Here is a 20,183-nt window from a genome sequence, read left to right as displayed (position 1 = left end):
TAGTATAACACAATGATGGATTTGAAATCGCGTTTTCTGCAATTTGAAAACAGATTGCACGCGCGCAATTGTACTATCACAATGGTTCAACGCAATGACTTCTACAAATGATTCTGTATTTTTATTATTTTTTTTTTTAATCGAGTCGCTTTCATCGCGTCTCTTTCTTTGCGTTTGGAAAAAAAGACGTACGCATTCGTAAGATGCTGTGTGTCGATAGTTAGATATTATATATAGGTATGTAGAGGGAATGGAAACGCGTGCACGCAATTTGAGAAACACGTGTTCGTATTAGTGCATAATTGAGATGATTCAATTCACCAGAAGACCGCAGTGCGATGATTTCTTATCGCTAGTGACGCAAGCAGGGTCTTCTTACCTGTAACAAAATCAAAATCAGGAATTAAAATCAAATTTTTACAAAGTATGAATAAAATATACAAGTGAAACCGTATGAGTTCTTAAAATAAGCAAGAATACTAGTATTTTGAATAATCAAAGATTGAATGGTTCAAATTCAATTTCTAATTATGTTGTTTATTTTTACCAAGAACGTATGGAAATGAATTGGTCATTTTTTCTTATGAATATCGCAAATTGATCGTTATCTCTATTTACTCCCTACAATACATACATATATATATACAATACATATATACAATACATACATACAATACATACATATTTGTGTGGAATTTTGTTTTCTAAAATAGAAGAATGCATGTATGAATGATTAGGTTGGGACGTTTAAGTAAAATAAATTATGAGGTTGGTTACATGTAATGAGAAATATCATCGTTGTGGCTCTCCGAGTAATAAACAAAGTTGTAGACCGTTCAAAAAGTCTCATTTTATCCGACCGTCGAAGTCTCCTAACAACAAGATCCTACATATGTCATGTGTGTTTATATAGAAGGCATGAAACACGCCAATGAATGTCACAGCAATAATGCGCAGTCTGTCAACTGACACTTTTATCAAATGCCCAAGCCAATTTATAGTATACAGTAATTCGCTCAATACTTCATATATATTCTTGAAAAACAGAATATATGCTACCCATGTAGACAACTGAACTCGGTTTCTGTCAATTAGTGTGATCGGTAAGCATGTGGTAAAATTAGTCAAATTGATCATACGGTTTTCATTTAGGATCAGGCGGCATATGTACTGTGCTTTATGGCATAAAGATATCTTCATTGAACCCCTAATTACATTTATCATGATGCGTTTGACGAAGTCTAAATAAAGGCGGAGGCACACAGAATCGTACGGCACGGCATGCCTAAGTAGACTCCAGCTGTGAATGGGCGTGTCCTATATCATTGTTAATTCGTACAATATTATTATTTCGAAAAGTTTCTCCCACATATCTTCAAATATTGTAATCACCGTTATCGATCACTGTCAAACCTATTTCAATACAAGGATTTTTGGTCTGGGTGCCATACTATAGATCAGGCGTGCTACCTTTTTTTACATGTGCAAAACTATCTAAAAAAAAACCCGTGCCGCGTGTGTCTGCGCCCTAAATCAGAGCTGCAGCAAACAGCTGAAACAAGAGTAGGCATTTGACAGTTGGTAGGCCTCAAACTTGAAGAAACACTGGCATTGCGATTGAAGCTGCGAACGGGGTGCGGAGAGAGTGACTTTCGTTCGACAATGCGGAGAGAAACATCAAGGTTGGAGTTATTTAGGACGGTCGCGGCCGTGAAATTTTTCTCGCGTAAGAAGATAGCATTGAGATTTTCGCGAAAATCGGTGAGCGAATTTCAGTGAGGGAAATGCTTCTGATATTTTGAGAGCTCACGCTAGTTCTCGCGCGAGTGCAGACAAACCGGGTGGACTGGCCTATTTTAAAAATAAATGTCCGGCTGCTGTGCGACAGACTAATGAAAATGATATCGATCTTTCATGGCGATAAAGCTTCTATTTCTGCATATCCAAGTTTCCATATTAATATCAGTCAGTAGACCATACCGAGGATTCCACTTTCTATTCGTACATAAATTTGAATAAAAACGAATACGATTTTCGATATATGGAAGCTACATATGTATGATAGATTTCTCACTTCTGAATCGCAAATACACGACGGGTATTGCAACACGTGTGAATCTCGACTCTTGAGGAGTCATAATAGTAGTGTGCCGTCTGGGAGAAGAGTTGTAGAGTCGGAATTTGAGTTGAAATAAAAAGAGACACATGACACACTGGTGGATGAAATTAGACATGCATACGAACGGCCTTGGGTGACAAGAAAAACTAAATAAAAAAAAAATAGATGAATGGAAGCACTTCGCGTGTTACTTTTTGGTATACATGTGTACTTTCGAATGCACATGAGAATATTAGAGAGGTCACAATTAGTATATTATGATAGATTTGCGGAAATAAGACACGGACGCAAGGACGACCACTTTCCAAGAATTTCGATACCATTCTCTTGTCAAATCAACAGCAACATTTTTATTTGCTGATAAACCTTGTACACATACGAGCAACAAGTGATAAAATTTAAGTCACGTGTTGACATTTTGTGTTGTCTAATATCGTGTATCTATTGTAATGTGTATATACACATATTTATATACACTTACCGCAAATCAATTAATTACACGGTTTCAGAGTTCATCTGCATAACAATCGGAGCAATTATTTTGCAAGGCCGGTAATACAACGTGGATATTTTTTCTACCTATATATGTAATAGCATTCAACTTTTGATATATGACGGCTATTGGCAACTTTATGTAATGGAATAATATAATTTGTATGAACCGAGTTGCTCAACAAAATATCATGATCTACCTAAAAATATGTATGTATGTAAATAAAATACGTAAGCATATTTTATTCCTAAAATGGACTTTGATGTCAGTATTTGTAATTTAGTTCAGAAAATTAAAATAAATATAACAGAATAATTGGTCAAAAGTCTTATTATTATCATCATCATCATTCACAGCCATTTGCCATCCACTGCTGGGTGAAGGCCTCTCCAGCACACTTCCATTCGTCTTTGTTTTGAGCAACTCTCATCTATCTCATCTAGAGGTTGTGATTTCTCGACTTTTTTTGATTCTCGAGATTCGAGAATCTCCTTTTCTCGGAATATTTGAATCTCGAAATTTGAGAATCTTATTTTCTCGAAATATTTGAATCTCGAGAATTCGAGATTCTGTTTTTTTGTTTCTCGAGATTCTCGAGAATTCTCGAGAAAGTATAATTTTTTTTTAATATAGTGAATTGATTTTTTTAGCATATAAACTTGACAAGATACAAAAATCAAAATTACACAAACACTACATATGTATATTATATCAGGGGTTTACAACTTTATTAAAGACATGAGGAAAGAAAGATAAGGAGAGATACTAAAACATTGAATAGAAAAAAAAGTAAAATTATATAAAAAAAATATTATAAAAGAAGGCATGAAAATAAAATAAAAATATACAAAAGTAATTTAAAATAGTAAAAATAGTATGTAAAAAAGAATTTTATAAAATTCCCAGTGTTGCTACCCGGCTTTGCCCGTGTTTTTGTGACTGGACAAATAATAAAAATACTGACCATCTATGCATATTAAAATACTGACTATAAATTGATAAATATCTAAGGAACAAATACTCGAATAAATAAATAATAAATCTTTGTTTTATGTGTGTTAAGTGGGGTAATATTGTCAGTGAAAATATATTTTCACTAGCGTTTTAGTGATATCATAACCGAATACTTTCGCACTAGTGACTAGTACCTACATGCACATACATATGTATATGTAACTTAAAAATGGTTCGATTTCTTTGTAACATATGTACTTATATGATGACCGAATAATAACTTACCGGACAAATAATAAAAATACTGACCTTCTATACATATATTACAATACTTCACAAAATTATTTACGAGTTAACAAGTATACAAATCAGTCAGTTTATTGAGCAAAAACATGTAGTGATAAATTAAGAATATTCTCGATATTTTCAAGATTCTAATAAACGATTTCTCGAGATACGAGAATCTCGATTTTTCGTCATAAAATATTCTCGAGAAATGAGAATCTCGAAATTTTACAATAAAATATTCTCGAGAAACGAGAATCAAAATTTCTCGAGAATTCTCGAGAAATCTCGAGACGAGATTTCTCGATCACAACCTCTAATCTCATCCCACACATTTTTCTGATTTCATCCACCCATCTCCCCTGTGGCCTTCCTTGTACCTTTTTAAATTCTCTCGGCTACCATTCAAGCACTTTTTTCGTCCGTTTTTCTAACTACGTGACTAGCCAATTGCCATTTTAATTTCTTTACTCTCACAATTGCATCAACCGCCTTTGTCATACTTCTACTAACCCACGTATTCCATTTTCTATCTCTACTCGTTATATAATAATTATAATTTTAATTTTGATATTTACTATTTAATTTTTTTAATTTAATTTTCGATATATAATTTTACTGCTCCTAACAATGTTTGCCTTCGTTGGCTTAGTGCTAAGCACCATTAAAGGATGCCGATAGTTAATGTATAGAACATATACATATGTACATGATTTATTTACCGTTAAGCAAATGAAAAACTTTCGAAAATTATACTAAAACTCATAAGAATTCAATATGAGAAGTGTCAATTTTTTTTAACATTCTAGAATTTTTTCGAATGAGACATCAAGAAACAAGAAAAAAAAATAAACGCGAGAACTTTCTCTTTAACTGACAAGTTTTCTTTCTATTTTAGATTAATGTGACAAGTCGAGACATAGTAAGTAATTGAATTGATTAGCTACAAGTGAAGAAAATGATAGTTGCACTTGTAAAGCTTCTCAGTAGTAAATCACTAACTAAACAAACTAGTGTAGCTTCAATAGATCCATAGGGAGATAAAAGAATCAACGATTAAATTAAAAAAAGTAGGCAAAGAATATTATAAAAGTATAACAAACAGATCATAGGTCAAAAAAGCGTGAAAATCCGGAAAGAATCTGTATTAAAAACGGATCTCACGGCCATTATCTCAACATATAAAGATAGATCACAATCAAATCGGTATCTCAAAACTGGGTCATCGTCATACTGCTGCCGCATATCAAGAATGCTCTCCCGATTCGCACGAATTTAACGCTAATTCCATGCATGCAATTAATTCGCTGCACAAATCGACACCCTACACGACACAAAATTGAGCCACATTAATCCGACGATAAGGCACAAATCTGAACGACAGATAAGCTATCAACAACTGTTAAATCAGCACACACCGGTATTACAACAGTAAATAATCAAAAAATCGCATTCGTATGCGAAGCCGTAAAAATGCATCGTATTATGTTGGGTATATGTACATATGTATTATATGTATGTAGTTGCAGTCAAGTGCATTGTTCGCAACTGGTCCGTTCCCAAGACATTAGGAACACTCGGTGCCTTCACGAAAGTGGTTTCGATGAGATTAATTCAAATGTCAATTAAGATAGTGATTCAGAAGTGCAAGCCTCCAATATAGTTACAGGTGAGAGGGGAGGGAAAAAAAGAGTGAAAATAATAAACAACAATCTCGATGCGGAACTGGGTCAGATGAATTCAGCATAGAATAATAAAAATGGTCGACGACATTCAGGTCGAATGCATATAAAATTATTTAACGTAACGATTTATCAGCTCATTATGCGAGTAGGTAGAAATTTGGAAGAAATTTGCATTTTCATCGATGTTAATTTGACACTGAATTCGCGAATTGCTGTGGGTCAAGGCGATTAAAACGGTTAAGCTAACAGGTCAAAGCGTGACATTTGACCTCCATTTTAAATGCTAATTAAAATTAAACAAGCGGCCATTGTTGCGTATTATACAAAAAAAAACCATTCTTATGCTTTCACTGAGATATATAAATTACTATCAATTAAGTCACAAATCCAACGCGATAATAAACAAATTGTCAATAAACTGACACTTGAGTACTGCAGTAAAATACTTCCAACACACTTAATAATAAAATTGAACAAATTGAATGATTTTATTTCATCATACATTACAACAAGTACTCATTTGAAGATATTTCATATTTGATCATCCGGTTGTGTTGTATTCGAATCCCACTAAATGGTATGCGTAATAGCGAGAGGCGTAGGTAAATCGATTGAGAAATGCAATAAAAAGCACCTACTCCTATAAGATAAAACTATTAGCAATAAGACAAAATTAAATAAATACCACAGCAACGTGAACATTAATACTTGATGCACTTTTAGAAAGCAGAATATGACTATAAAAAGCGAAATCATACAAGGTACAGCTGAAACAGAATTCGCGTCACGCCCGGTAGAATTTACGATAGAGCGCATTTATAACATTCAGATGCTAACGTCGTTTATAAAAATAATATTATATACACATAACAATTATAAATATAGACTAGGCAGTAGTGACCGGTTCACGAGACACGGACTCCAATGTGGAAGCTGGCGTTTGGCCGCAAATAGCCCAGCGTAGTCCACCGGCCAGTTCAGATGTGATTCACCTGCCGCCATGTGGCTGACACACATTTGACAAGCGCCTTTGATGATGCCAGTTACGAAAAACGTCATCCAGGATACCAATACTTCTGACAGCGCTATTTACGGAACAAAACAGCTCGAAAAAAAATAGACCACGTCTAAATGGGCAATTTCACGAGTTGCGGTAGGACTAAGATGCTTGTACCATTATTCGACTGGAGTTTCGTTGCGTGACATCGAGCATTGTTCTGGTGCAAGGTCATTGTCGGGATCAGCTGGAATTAAGGTCATCCACGTGACTTTACAGGTGGGGTTCCCCTCTCCATTACAAATACCGTTATCTGACAGGCCCTCTTTTTGAGCGGCACACGTTCGCGGTTACGCCATTGTCAATTATGGTTGTTTTTTTTTTTATTGTGCAACCATTCATCTGACCGCGCGACAAACTAACCGAAACGGTAACGGCGCCACCTGAATTTGCCACAGGTAGTTCGTTTCGGTAATTTAAATAACCGTAGAATTCGATAAGATCCACGTGTGGTATCTTTTGGTTAGTCAGTCATTAGTTTCCCAGAGCCCGGGTTCGCAATCGACGACTATCCACTCAAAATTACACACGATAGATATGAAAATTAAAAGCAATGATATTTAGGACTAAGAGGAGTCCAATTAACACCTTGCCGACGGGTGGCGTTAATGACAAAATACGACAGCGATGTTTAGGTGTTAAGCGCGCGTCACTTGTTATCACCCGAACTCGTGATACGGACACCGAAACGGTACAAAAAGAATCAATCCATGTTATGACGCAATGAAGCAACCATTTCATACCTATGTATGTAGTTTGATGAATAAATTTGTGAAGGTCCAATTTCGGTAGCGAAATTGAGCGTGCAATGATTTTTGAACGTCTCTATCTGTAAGTATGTAGTTAAATATTGCAATCCTACTCTTGATAAGATAAGTTTCCATAACGTTTCTAAATTTCACGTTCAACGCGCCATGGAGTGTTGATCTATATATTTTATGTAATCTATTTCAGTGTTCAGCGTTGACATCAACTCACACTCGATGTCAAAATGCACATAAAGATCTACCATATCTAGAAAACGGGAAAATGCTGGAAGTAAGCATCTTTTCAACCAAGGATTGTCACAAATGACAATATGTATGGTGAAGCTAAAACTATCAAATATCTAGATATTTTCAATTAATATGTCACTGTTCGTTAGCTAAACGGATTCATTTTTATATGATTATTATTTAAATAATCTTATAAAAATAAAATATGTATATGTAAATCAATTTCCTTTGGAGCGGCAATTGACTCGATACTTCATCAAGTACTTGACACCCGAGTACGCCTGTTCACTTTTTGAAGAACAATTTTATCGTTTTGCATCAATTTTAAATATAAATACTTTCCAGTGGCTTCACCATGATTTTCGAAAACCAACTTGCATATTTATGTAGCTTTAAGCATTTTTGGCAGTTTTTTCAGACAAATTCGTAACGATTAGTGTAATTTTTAGAAATTCGTAACATTTGGACAAAATGTAAGTGTTAGATGGTAACAAGATTTATTCATCTTAAATAAAAAGCAAAACTTGTAAAGTGTCTTCACTTTACAAGTTTTTCCTACATTTCTTCAGATATACGAATCACCGTTATCGATCAGTCAAACCTATGTAAAGAACAGGATAAAATATCATCGAAAACACTCCAGGGGTGAGTTTTGCCAAGGATCACGATGGCATATATTAGATGTGCTAGCAGTTATTTTTTACGTGTGTAAAACTATCTAAAAAAAAAACTCGTGCCGAGTATAATTCTGTGCCTTATGGTGGCTATAAATAGCATATTAAAAAATAATTTCTCTAGTGCCATAATTGAGGAAGGGAGAAGTCTAATACGTTTTTATATGGACAAGGCGCTGGGGTACAGCCCTCTTAAGCATCCGCCCTTAACAGTTGAGTTTCCTCACATCCAGCTCTATATGTTTGTGTATTATGTATATTGGTCCAATACTAAAATTAGGCTGCATGCACAATGATGCTGCAAACCGGAAACAAGGAACTGTCATCGGTTGACGATGCTGCTTTTATTTGTAGACCAGAATTCGTATGACACTACATATAACTACTTATTTAACAGAATGTGTGCTGCTTTGAACTTTCATACGGTTCAGTCAAGTTCTAAACTAGACAACTTCGAGGAACAATGAAAAGTCATTCAGATAAACATTTTATTTTTAAAAAATGCAATTTTTACAGCATCTACGGAGGACAGTGGAGCAATAGCGGTCGACGAATAAAGTTGACGGAAATACTCGTGTCGTTAGCGGGAACTGTGCCAACCACCAAAACATTTTAATCGCTCGCCCCACTAATGCATGCAGTCTCGGTTTTATTTCTCTGGTCGACGATAGCCTGCCGCCTAGCTCTCATTCGAATGTCGAGATCAAGATGGATAATTATTCGTGGACCGTGGCCGACTGCCCATTGTAAAGGCAAGTGTAAGTGCCCCCCGTGCATACGAATAAACAATGCGAGACGAAGCCCATCCATCATTCGGATCGGTAAAAGGTAAAGGTAATTTACGTTATATCGTGGAAATTACGCGCGCGCCAGTTCCGCGTACAAAATAACACATAATAACCGACTGAAATATGAATAATATGTGTGTGCATACGCGAGTAACTAATGTATGCGATTTTTGCGCAACGCTTACCTCAACTGAATACAAAACTCACAAGAGAAAACATCTGCAATGACGAGAAGCATCTGCATTTGTTTAAAACTCTCGAGTGTGGCAGTCGCAGTCGCATCCACAAGTCAAAAAAGTGCGTTCATATTATGTAAATCAAATCGAATTTTGGCGAATGGAATAAAAATCATTACTGCCGAACGATAGTCAATACAATGGTTCACAGCGTAGCTCATTGATTAAGTAATTAATTAACCAGTAGATAGGTTTTGGGTTTAAATCCCGACCGAAATCGAAAAATTTATTCTTCGATCTGGATGGTTGATAAGATATAATTATTTTCTACCTCAGTGAGCGTAAGTTACCAGAAATTCTTTTAACTTGTTTATCTGGTAGCCTGCGCTCATCATAATTTTCATAAATGCATTTTGATATTCTCCCTTCTATTCGGGCCTCACGGGGATGTTTTATATTCACGGCTGGTTCTTGTACAGACATATGTTAATAAATTGGTGTTGACTGTTAATTCAAGACATTCCCAATTTTTCTCATATATTCAAATATTATTTTTGTGAATGTATATTCTGTTTGAACCTTTGCTGCTATTATTTTTTTTATGTATCATGTATAAATACGTATTTTTTTACATATTTTTTCGACCAATTTGGCGCATTGGGAATTCCTTTAAATCCATAATGATCCAAACTTAAAATAACTAAAATCCAGACCGTCCACTGTTTTAGTTTGTTAATTTATCTAACTTGTTTGTCACTGGTTAAGGGATTGTATAATATCAGAGAGGTCTTTGGTTAATTAAAATCGATTGTTGTGACGGTTCCAATAAATTAACATTTTTTACATTACATATGTTTTTTAATATTTGTTGTAGATTTATGGCGACCTTTCATGACACTATTGGTGCGGTACTTTTAACTTAGTAAATGGAAAGTAATCAATTTAATAAGAATTTTTGTTGGAAACCCGTTGTTGCCATAATTGGATGACACCACTGAATAAAATGGCCTCTACACGCAGTGTAACTTTAAATCATCTAGTCATAAATGAAAAATATATTATTTTCATTCTCCATTTTGACACAAAGATGTGATGTATTGTACTGCTTAATATACGGATATTCAGAAACGCTTAAAGATCTCAATTTTCTCTGCGGTTTCAGCTTTGACCTTCGCCTGAAAAGCCAACATCCTAAAAGACAAATCGTCCAAAGACGAAACTGGCGAAACATCGATTTGTCGTGACGGCCCCCCATTTAAGTTGGAGGTTTCTAAACGCGTAATCTTTACACGATGGCAAGTTGCGTAATTTTGCGTCAAATTATACATACATACTGGGTATATTATGTATTACCAAGTAGTTAGTATGTGCAGGGCGTAATTGCACTATGCTTCATATCCAAAACGTCAACATTGTACGACGCAAGCAAGCACGGTATTGCGCAACTAATTGGGAATGAAAAAATTGTAAATGTCACTATAATTAATTCGTCAGTGGTTGCTTATATAAAATAATTGCAAGTTCGCACACTTTTAATGGGCCCGAAAAAAATATGCAACTTGGGTCACGCGATATGTTTCGAAAAGCATCTCCAACTGGTGTGATACAGTTTCAATGAACTTTAAAGAGCACTAATTATTTTTGACTAATGATCGAGATGCTTTTCAGCGAATCTTCAGATATTGCAAATCAGCTTATTTTCTATATAATAATTTCTTTTGAAGGTGAAATATGAAGATGGTGAATTAAAAAAAAATGAGTCTATAATATATTTTATTCTGGTATGGCATGTCTAGGTGACTCTAGCTGAGATAGGCGTGTCTTCATGTCATTGCTAATTCATTCGATTTCATATTTCGATAAGTTTTTCCTACATTACATTCTTTCAACTGAGTGGTCATGGGTTCATTCCATGGCCCGGTGTCGCTGATTGGGTCGATCGTTTCCTATCAGTTTACCAATTTATCAAATTCCATTGCAACAGTTCCACCAAATTGGCAAAAACTTTTCCTGTCTCTGGCAAATTCGAGGATTAGTATTATAAATATGCTACCCACTCTGTAAAATGTATGTAATTTTCGAAATATTATATAAGAAGTATTATCAAATTTGTCCGTAGATGTCTATCTGATACTTTATAAACATAACTGTTTATCGACGTTTGTAAAATAATTATAATACTTATGTGCAATGTTTGACCATACATGTAAGAATAATAAAAATGGGTAAAAATAAATATATATGGGAATCACCGTTATCGATCGCTGTTAAACCTGTGTCAAGGATAAAATATCACCGAAAACACCTAAGGGGGAGAGTTTTGCCAAGGATTACGATGGCATAGATTAGGCGTGTCAGCGTTTTTTCCTTGCATTTTGCATATCTAAATTAGTAAAAAAACACGTGCCGCGTATGTCTGCACCTTTATAGATGAGTATAACGCACAACATTTTGCGAAAATGTTTTCAAACACACCAGGATGGTATCGGTGCAACCATTTTTTGAGGTGTAATGAAATATAATTGGATTGTACTGAAACAAAAAACGCTCTCGCATCAGTCAGAAGGACACCAGCAACGCTAACCAAGTATATAAACCAATGCTATCGTCAATGAATTGTTTCGTTTTTGTTATAATGTATTCATTTTTGTACACAAATTTTAGCTCTAGTGGACTGGAGTACTTTCGCTACTTGTCATATATTTTGTTGTTCTGTAAGATAAGTAATCTTTATCATCGGGTACTTTCATACTGGTGTTCGCATTGTAGAAAGGTAAAACCTTTCTCTTACAAGTGCCACTGAAAAAATGTAAATACATATGTATGTAAATTTTCGATTGCTTATTAGTTGAAAGTGGAAACTGAGGGCTGTGGAGTCGTTTCAAAAAAGGCTACTACATATTGTAGTATGACATTTCACATAAACCGATTATTATACATATTTTTACGAGAAACCGCAAACATTTAATGCTTGCAACAATCAGCAAATTCAGAATAACCGAAACTAACCGTCACAGCAATCGATCTCTCTACTGGTATACAATAGCTTAGCCAGTGAGATCAGACATTTCTCACAACCCAATTTGAGCATGAACTATCACAACAAGAACATTAAAAGTTCCGATTTGGAGCCTGCATATGGAAAGATGCCCCCGACTGGATTGAGTGTGTTGCACAACTGCAACAGGAACAGAAAAGCGCTCCGTTGGCTTCACTTTCCCCGTCGTTGCAGTCGTTGCACCGTAACGTCAGATATGCTCCGGGGACTATTGCGGCGACCCACTTGCCAAATAAAACTTTTTCAACACAGAAGAATGCTTAAAAATTCCAAAAATCAAAACATCAACAACGGGGTGTTGCTTAAAATTTAATATCACTCGAGTCAAGGCCGGCAGAACCGGCGACTGGATGGATTAAAAAAAAATTGCAAACGTATTTACCGTTTCATCTTTGCACAAAAAACATCTCCGTTAGTCCGTTTGATAGGTCAAAATAATAAAAAATAAAAAAAAACTAGTAGATGTACTGATGTACATATATATACAAATGTTACTTTATTAAATACGTGAAAGAGTTTTTTTTAGCAATAATGCGGCATTCTGCTAAACGTTCCAAACGTTAAATCACTAGAAATGCACTTTGGGCTGGGATCCAAGATCTTACATCAATCGCCACGAGGAGGATGAGCTCAAAGAGCTCTCCTCGGGTGGTTTTTGTAAATAAAACACGAATAGCTCGACTCGGATGCATCTGCTCGAAAAATCCAAACTGAGTAATCTCCAGATCAAAAATAAAAATACTTTTTCTCATATACATACAAGGAACTCACAAGGGAAAAATAACAGCTGTAATAAACAGATCCGTTAAAAAAAAAAAGGAAAAATATTTACAGATGTTAGAAACAACAACTGGTGAGTTGAAAATATTCAATACGATTTTGAATTTACAATATGTTTTTCGAAAATCAAAAATATTAATTAAATAAACAAACACATGAACACGATTCAATCAAGGTGAGACGAGAGTAATGCTAGATTATTAATTTTCTAAATATTTATAGGATCGAAGCCAGAAAAATTGTGTTTATGAACGAAAAAAAAAAACACCGATAAAATCGGCCTATTGAGACGAGAAAATAAAAGAAAACACGATTCAATAGTCAAAACACTGCAATACATTTACCTACGCAATGATTTATGAGATTTACAAATATTTCTTTCGTCACGTCATTTATGCAAAAGGGTTACTTGACTTATTGTAATATAACACCAATTCTTCAATTTAAGAAATTTTTTCTAAAAACAGTCATGAAACTAAATCTTACCAAGATTTATCAAGTAATTTGTTGGTCTTAGACTTATCGTAGCGCGAGCAACTTTTCTTCCAACTGATGAGGTTTTTGTTTACATTTGAGGATTGAACATTGTATTAAAAATTAAGCTAAAATTGCGGGCAATTTGTTGCTCCAAGTTCGTCCAACTTATCGGTCGATAAATTACCAAGTGAATGACTCAAGTCGTTTCAAGGTAAGAAATTCCATTAGTGAAATAAAATAACAACATTTCTCATTACAACTACGCTATGCTGCATCTCGACAAGCATTTTTCTAAAACGATCGAAGCATACAAATTCAATAACATTGAAATCACGACAAATGGCACTCATCTATGTACAAGTGAAATTGAGCAGTTTTGTTTTGACGATTGAATTAGTCACGGCGGGGTTGTCGTCAGAAGATTATCATTACAAGCCATGTTTGGGTATAAACAGACGAGTGGGAAACTGACCGGTTGGATACGTCGAGCGCAACTTTCGATTTATATTGGAAAATGGACGAGATCAGACCAACTCTCTGGCGCACTTGTTTGGTCCGGTCCGGTCTGGTCTGGTCTGGTCTGGTCTATAGCTCCACAACATCCTAATGCGGCTTTCTGATTATCGTCATGAAGCCGACGTATCCAGACACCTCATTGTCAATATGCTCGACGCGTCGTGTCGATCGCGTGTCATTGACCACGCGATTACCTTTCGAACGTAGTACACACACCAGCCTCTATGTGTGGTAAAAACCAGAAATAAAAGGGAGTTAAATCTAACGGTGAACACATAATATCAAGCGATATACATACATATATCGACGACTGGTCGACAAGAACCAGCGAATCGAGTCGAAAAAATAATTTATGTAGAAAGTTTCGACGAGGAGTCGCATAAAATGATACGATAATTCAATGCGAAGATGCAATCCGCCATCTGCACCGAGTGTTTGTCAATGGTATCGCATTGAGCACATAATCGATTAGATTATTACTGGTCGCACGTTTAAAATGACACGGTGTTATAGAATAACTCGGGGCTATCGACACTTAAATGACTGTACTGTTAATAACAGACGATGAGTGTCTTTACACAAGATATTCGCAATGATAATTATATCGATTTAGAATTTTGATCTACGCCACGTGCATAGTGCCGCAACGCGACGTGATATGAACGATTTTGATTGAGTCCTGAGTGACGCTACAAACATAACATGACAGGAAGCGATGAAATCTCATCGGTGGGTAGATGTTTCGGTGTTGTTGTTTTTTTTGGAATATGATTGAGTTCGATCACTATTTAAAAACATAGATAAAATAAAAATTAATCATCGCTATTTTATTACCAAAAGAAACACACATGTATATTTGATAGAATTATAGACGTATGAATGCGAAATATATTAAACGTGTAAATGCGAAACTTAGGCATTGAACGCCAGAATGCTGAATAAGGTCCAGTGCACTCAAAGAATTAAGGAACGATGTTACGAATACATGGGTTAGAAGTATGACAAAAGTGGTTGATGTAATGGTGAGAATAAATGCGTAAACACACTGAATCGTACGGCATGGACGTGCTTGTGGTTTCCAACTGGGAAGGGCATTTCTTTAGCACATTGACAATTCGTAATATTATTAAGTTTCTCTTAAATTGCTTCAAATATGGTAATCACCGTTATCGATCACTGTCAATACAGAGATAAAATATCACCGAAAGCACATAGGAGGGTGAGTTTTGGGAAGATCGTAACGGCACAGACTAAGCATGCGAGCTTTTTTTACATGTGCAAAACTATTGTTGCGCATGTGTGGGTTCAGGGATCCAAATGATAGGCCAGAGTCTCTTCGCAGCATTTATTCTACAACTTATAGGTCAAGTAGCTAGAAGAACGGAAGATAAAAAGACGAAATAAGTGCTCTAGTGGTACCCGATAGAATGTAAAAGGGTGCTACAGGCCACAGAAGATATGGTGCTAAAAGGCCACAGAAGACATGGTTGAATGAAATCAGAAAATGGGTAGGATGATATTTATGAAAGTACTCAAAACAGAGACGAATGGAAGCGTGTTGGAGAGGCCTTCATCCAGCAGTAGATACATATATGGGGAATCGCCGTATGCACACAGATTTTAATCAAATTTCTAATTTTGCTACTTCAAAAAGTTTGGAGTTGAATATCTATAATTATTTGAGTGAGAATATGCATACCCGTATATGATCAATGCCTTCTTTCTACAAGAATATACTATTTCTAAATTCAGACCAGATAAAATCGGCATATTTTGACAGGAGTCATGCATGCGACTGTTTGTATTGCTTATTTACATTTGTAAATTGTTTAAACTAAAAAAAGGCATTTATGAAAACATAATGGTTACGTTTACATTACGTACTAAATTAGAATTTAATTGAAAATTTCGTTGTTTCCGAGCACTTACGATTCGCGTCAACTCAAAAAAAGAAAGTGATGACAGCAGCTAAATTTCTATTTTTGTAGTGTAATTCGAAAATCACTCTGCATCACACACACACACACATGAAAAATGTATAATTTTCCTTTTTTATTTATCATTACGACTAAGCAATAAGACATAGCTGACTTGATGACACCGAAATCGATACCGGTTTTGAAGAAAGTATTCGTGTGAAATACATAGCAGCGAACGAGCATGAGAACGTGAGTGGCCATCAAATTGGTTCTGATACATCTACAAGGGTTGCCCGCAGTAACAAAAAAAGACAAAAAAAAACACGAAGGAATTTAGAAGGGTGAGCCGTTAAAAAATAGAAAAGAAACTGCCAAGATGCTACCACACGCGATTGGACCACCCCAAGCCTTTCAATGGTTAAATTTAATTCAAAACGCGTCTCAAAGCAGAAACATAATTTAATACATACGAGATTATGAATATCCGTGTAAAAAAATACGAAGAAATATTCAAGTGAGAACAAAAAAAAACAGAGTACCTACAAAATAAGCGAACACAGCTTCATTCATATTCATAAAAAATATTTGACGTCAGACAAACTAAACGGTATACGGAGAACTAAAAATGTTTGTACCTCCTGCTCATCAGATAGCAACACGACACTATTTATACAGGTTCAAATACTAAAAATCAAAACAAATTTGTTAATATTTACGAGACATGTGAGAATACGATAAGGCGGCTTTCAAGTGTTTGATATTAGTTCAGTTGGACAAGTGGAGTATATCATAAATAAATGTTTGTTCAAGAACTACATACAGATGTACTTAAATATCCATAAAAAGGACATCTTATAAATATAACAGAACTAGTATGAATTTATTTAAGGAAAATATTCATGAAGATAATCCTAGCATAACCCTCAATGCATCATAAAAATTCACATGGGGAAGAGCTTCTCTCCCTCATTGGAATATAATCGCTTCGTGTATGTTCATATGTATGTACATATGTTCAGCTTCATTCAAGGCATACTTTTTTTGGATCTAAATGTTACTCATTTCTAAATATCAGCATACACATTGGTAGAGGATCGGAACGGAATTAATACACCTAATACCCATCATATAAGTCGAACTTAGACGTTTATTTAATAGAAAAGCCTCATATGTAATCAAAATTTCATGAATTATTCACTATCTTTAGACTAATATGAAGATTCAAAATCCAACATTAATATCATCATCATCTACATCCGCTCCCTGTTTTGCGCAACTCTCATCCATCTCACATTCTTACCCCACACATTTTCCTAATTTCGTCTACCCATCTTCCCTGCGGTCTTCCTTTTACCCTTTTGCATTCTCTCGGGTACCATTCTAGCACTTCTTTTGTCAAATTTTCGTCCATTCTTCTAGCCACTTATACTTAATTTTATATTGAGTATACTCGTATAGGCAATCCTCTTGTGAAGAATAATAATAAAACTATTCATATTTGTGCTTGAAAGTACATATTGAATTCATTAAAGTGTGAAAAACGATCTGTAAGATATGAACTTTACTTTTTAAATGAAAACTAAACATTTTCGGGCCTCTTGAATTCCATAGTATACGTATGTACCTACCTATGTATAATTCTTAAAATATCCCCAGTTGAGATTGGAATTAAACTAAAAAATAAACAAATTTCGGGGTCGGGGGAAGTTTGTTTTGCCTGATGAAATCTTCCCCTAATGAATCTGGGGAAAATGATCCCTTTGCCTCATTTCCCTTTCGGAAACTCAACCGAAGATAAGAAAGTTCAAGTATCAAGTATAGTTTTGAGCGACTGTCGCCCTATTCTCAGAGGGGTAGATCTTCGATTGGGGTAGACGAGTGACAGGGGGAGTCAGGGCTAATCGTCTCTGAGAAGTATGGCTAAGTGCGGTGACGGGTGGGGGCGTCAGCCACCGTCCACACTAATTTTAGCTTGGAGTATTGGCCTGGAGAATGCGAATATATACTGACGGCAGACGCTCGATCGGGAAGCGCGCCGGGACACCCGGTCCCGACATTTGCACAAACGATCACGCTTATTTTTAATAATATAAGTGTATATAAATCGATACCGTACGAGCGACCATCGCTACAGGCGAAAAGTATTTCCGCACCCACTCGGAAAAAATATTTCCACAAAAGTTATTTTAGTTTACAAGTCCGAAATAAAAAATTCCCATATAAACTACGATATAATTATTTTTGAATTTAATCATTTGAAATAAAAAAAAAGAAAACAATTGAACTTCAAGTGTGATAAACAAGCTACGTATATGTTTTGGCCAAAGTAGCGCGAGCACCGTCCATCGAATACGCAAATAGTGTAAGCAAATACGCAACAGGTGTAAAATTTCGCGCGGAAATATTTTTCAACGAGTTCATTTCAAACGTCGAATGCGTAAAATAAAATAAAGTGTAGAGTAAAACGCGAGTTATGTGGTTATGTGGTTATGTGGTGTTATGCAATTGGCTAATTTTTGACATGTGAAGATGGCAGGACGGCAGGACAGGATGGCTAGTCAGCAGGCATCGGTGTCACATTGTAGGACTATCGGCCTGCCAGTGTGGCGAATGAATGCGAAGTGCATGAATGAAAGTTACCTTTTCCTTGGCTCGGCCCGCGTGTTTCTGCACCGTCTTGGCGATGAGGGCGCTCTTGCTCTCCGCCATGTCGACGGGATCGCGACTACAACGAGGCGACCGACTCGACAGAACCGACTCTAACCGCAACCGGGAAAACACTGCTCGCTGACGATGCCACCACCACCACCACTCTCGCCTACTCTACTTTTTTATTCCCCACTTGGCCATAGCGCGATATAATATGCACTACTACACAATTTGAATTTTAACTATTTTAAAGTATATCTTTCCTGCCTGTATGACATATACTGCCTGGTTTGCATATAATTTCGAACAGTTGGGCAGCGTACGGAAATATTTCACATATTGCGAATGGAATTGGAATATACACGCCTTCGTTTGTGGTTCAATACAAATTCATCTAAATTTGAACCACAACGGGTACGCGTTGTGCCAAATTGACGCCTCATCTTTCGTTTCACACGCATCCACATATTTTCCACATTTTACGTATGTATTTCACTATCATTTGGATCCACGAAATTATAACCACTTTTACCGGAATTCGGAATATTTCCGTACGCTGCCCAACCGTCCGAAATTATATGCGGACCAGGCAGTATATGTCAGAGTATTTCATCAGGTAAAAGTCGAGTTAATTCAGGGCACGGCAATACAAGAGTACTCGCAAAGAGCAACCAATAGCGTACCGTCCTATCGAGAATTCCAACTTTTAACGAATCTTTGAAAAATATTATCCATTTCCCATACAGTTTTTTTCTCGTTTGCTGCAGTAAAAAATTGTTTAATAAACAGATATCTTCGTACAGAAGGTCAAAATGGAAAATAATATTTAGTTATTTTGGTAATTCTTCAATTGAAGAAAAATTCAATATTCTTGTTTGGACAAGACTTAAATGGATTGCAATTTGTTACTTTTGAATTTTTTTGAAATTTACCAATTCTATTTATGTACATTTTCGTACATATACAAATTTTGTTAAGCCGGGATTATCAGAGGCAATGCGGAACTCGGGATTTGTCTGTTAAACTCGGGACAGTTCAGCTCAAATAGGGACGTCTGGCAAACCTGTTTCCATTCGAGTATAGACCATGCCCAACGAAATTCAAGAACTTTGTAAAAAAAAAGAAACTTATTTTAATATATAAATAAAAATATAAATAATTTATTTAGCCTTTTTAGACTGGCCACCTCTAAATCCTGAGTGCATACTGCTATTGAGTTTTTTTGAGGTATCATGGTACTCAAATGCCAACTAATAGTATTGAATGAAGAAATATGTATATTTATTATGAATTGACGTTAATTTATTGCTTTAATTCATATGGTCAATGAATGTCGCAAAACCAAAGACTAGTAATTCCCATATACTTATTTATAAGACGGTTACCTCTTTTGCACTTCCTGCCAGGAAATAAATTATACAGCTAAATATAAATCATTCTTTTTTACCTCATAACTTTTATAAAACCATAAAAAAATCCACTGATAAAATTCCAAAAATTTTTATTCTGTGATTAATAGCAAAATGACCCAAATACTTGAGCAGGTGAAGTTTAATTT

At 35.6% G+C, this 20,183-nt stretch overlaps 1 protein-coding gene across 9 annotated transcripts in view; it reads right to left on the bottom strand.

Annotated features, from left to right (window-relative positions):
- The window catches only part of Amph (amphiphysin), a 42,983-nt gene extending 24,188 nt beyond the window's left edge, over positions 1–18,795 (bottom strand). For 8 of the 9 annotated variants that reach the window (XM_077440107.1, XM_077440098.1, XM_077440100.1 and 5 more), the window contains exon 1: positions 18,617–18,752. In XM_077440107.1, coding sequence (XP_077296233.1) covers positions 18,617–18,685 — 69 coding nt within the window. In that variant the 5' untranslated portion in view covers positions 18,686–18,752. Of the gene's footprint in view, positions 1–18,616 lie in introns of all 9 variants that reach the window. The other variant, XM_077440106.1, reaches the window with a different exon arrangement.
- Positions 18,796–20,183: the final 1,388 nt, after the last annotated feature.

This window comes from Arctopsyche grandis, chromosome 10, assembly GCF_051622035.1.
Source record: "Arctopsyche grandis isolate Sample6627 chromosome 10, ASM5162203v2, whole genome shotgun sequence".
Lineage (NCBI taxonomy): Eukaryota > Metazoa > Arthropoda > Insecta > Trichoptera > Hydropsychidae > Arctopsyche > Arctopsyche grandis.
This window is presented reverse-complemented; position numbering and strand designations above follow the sequence as displayed.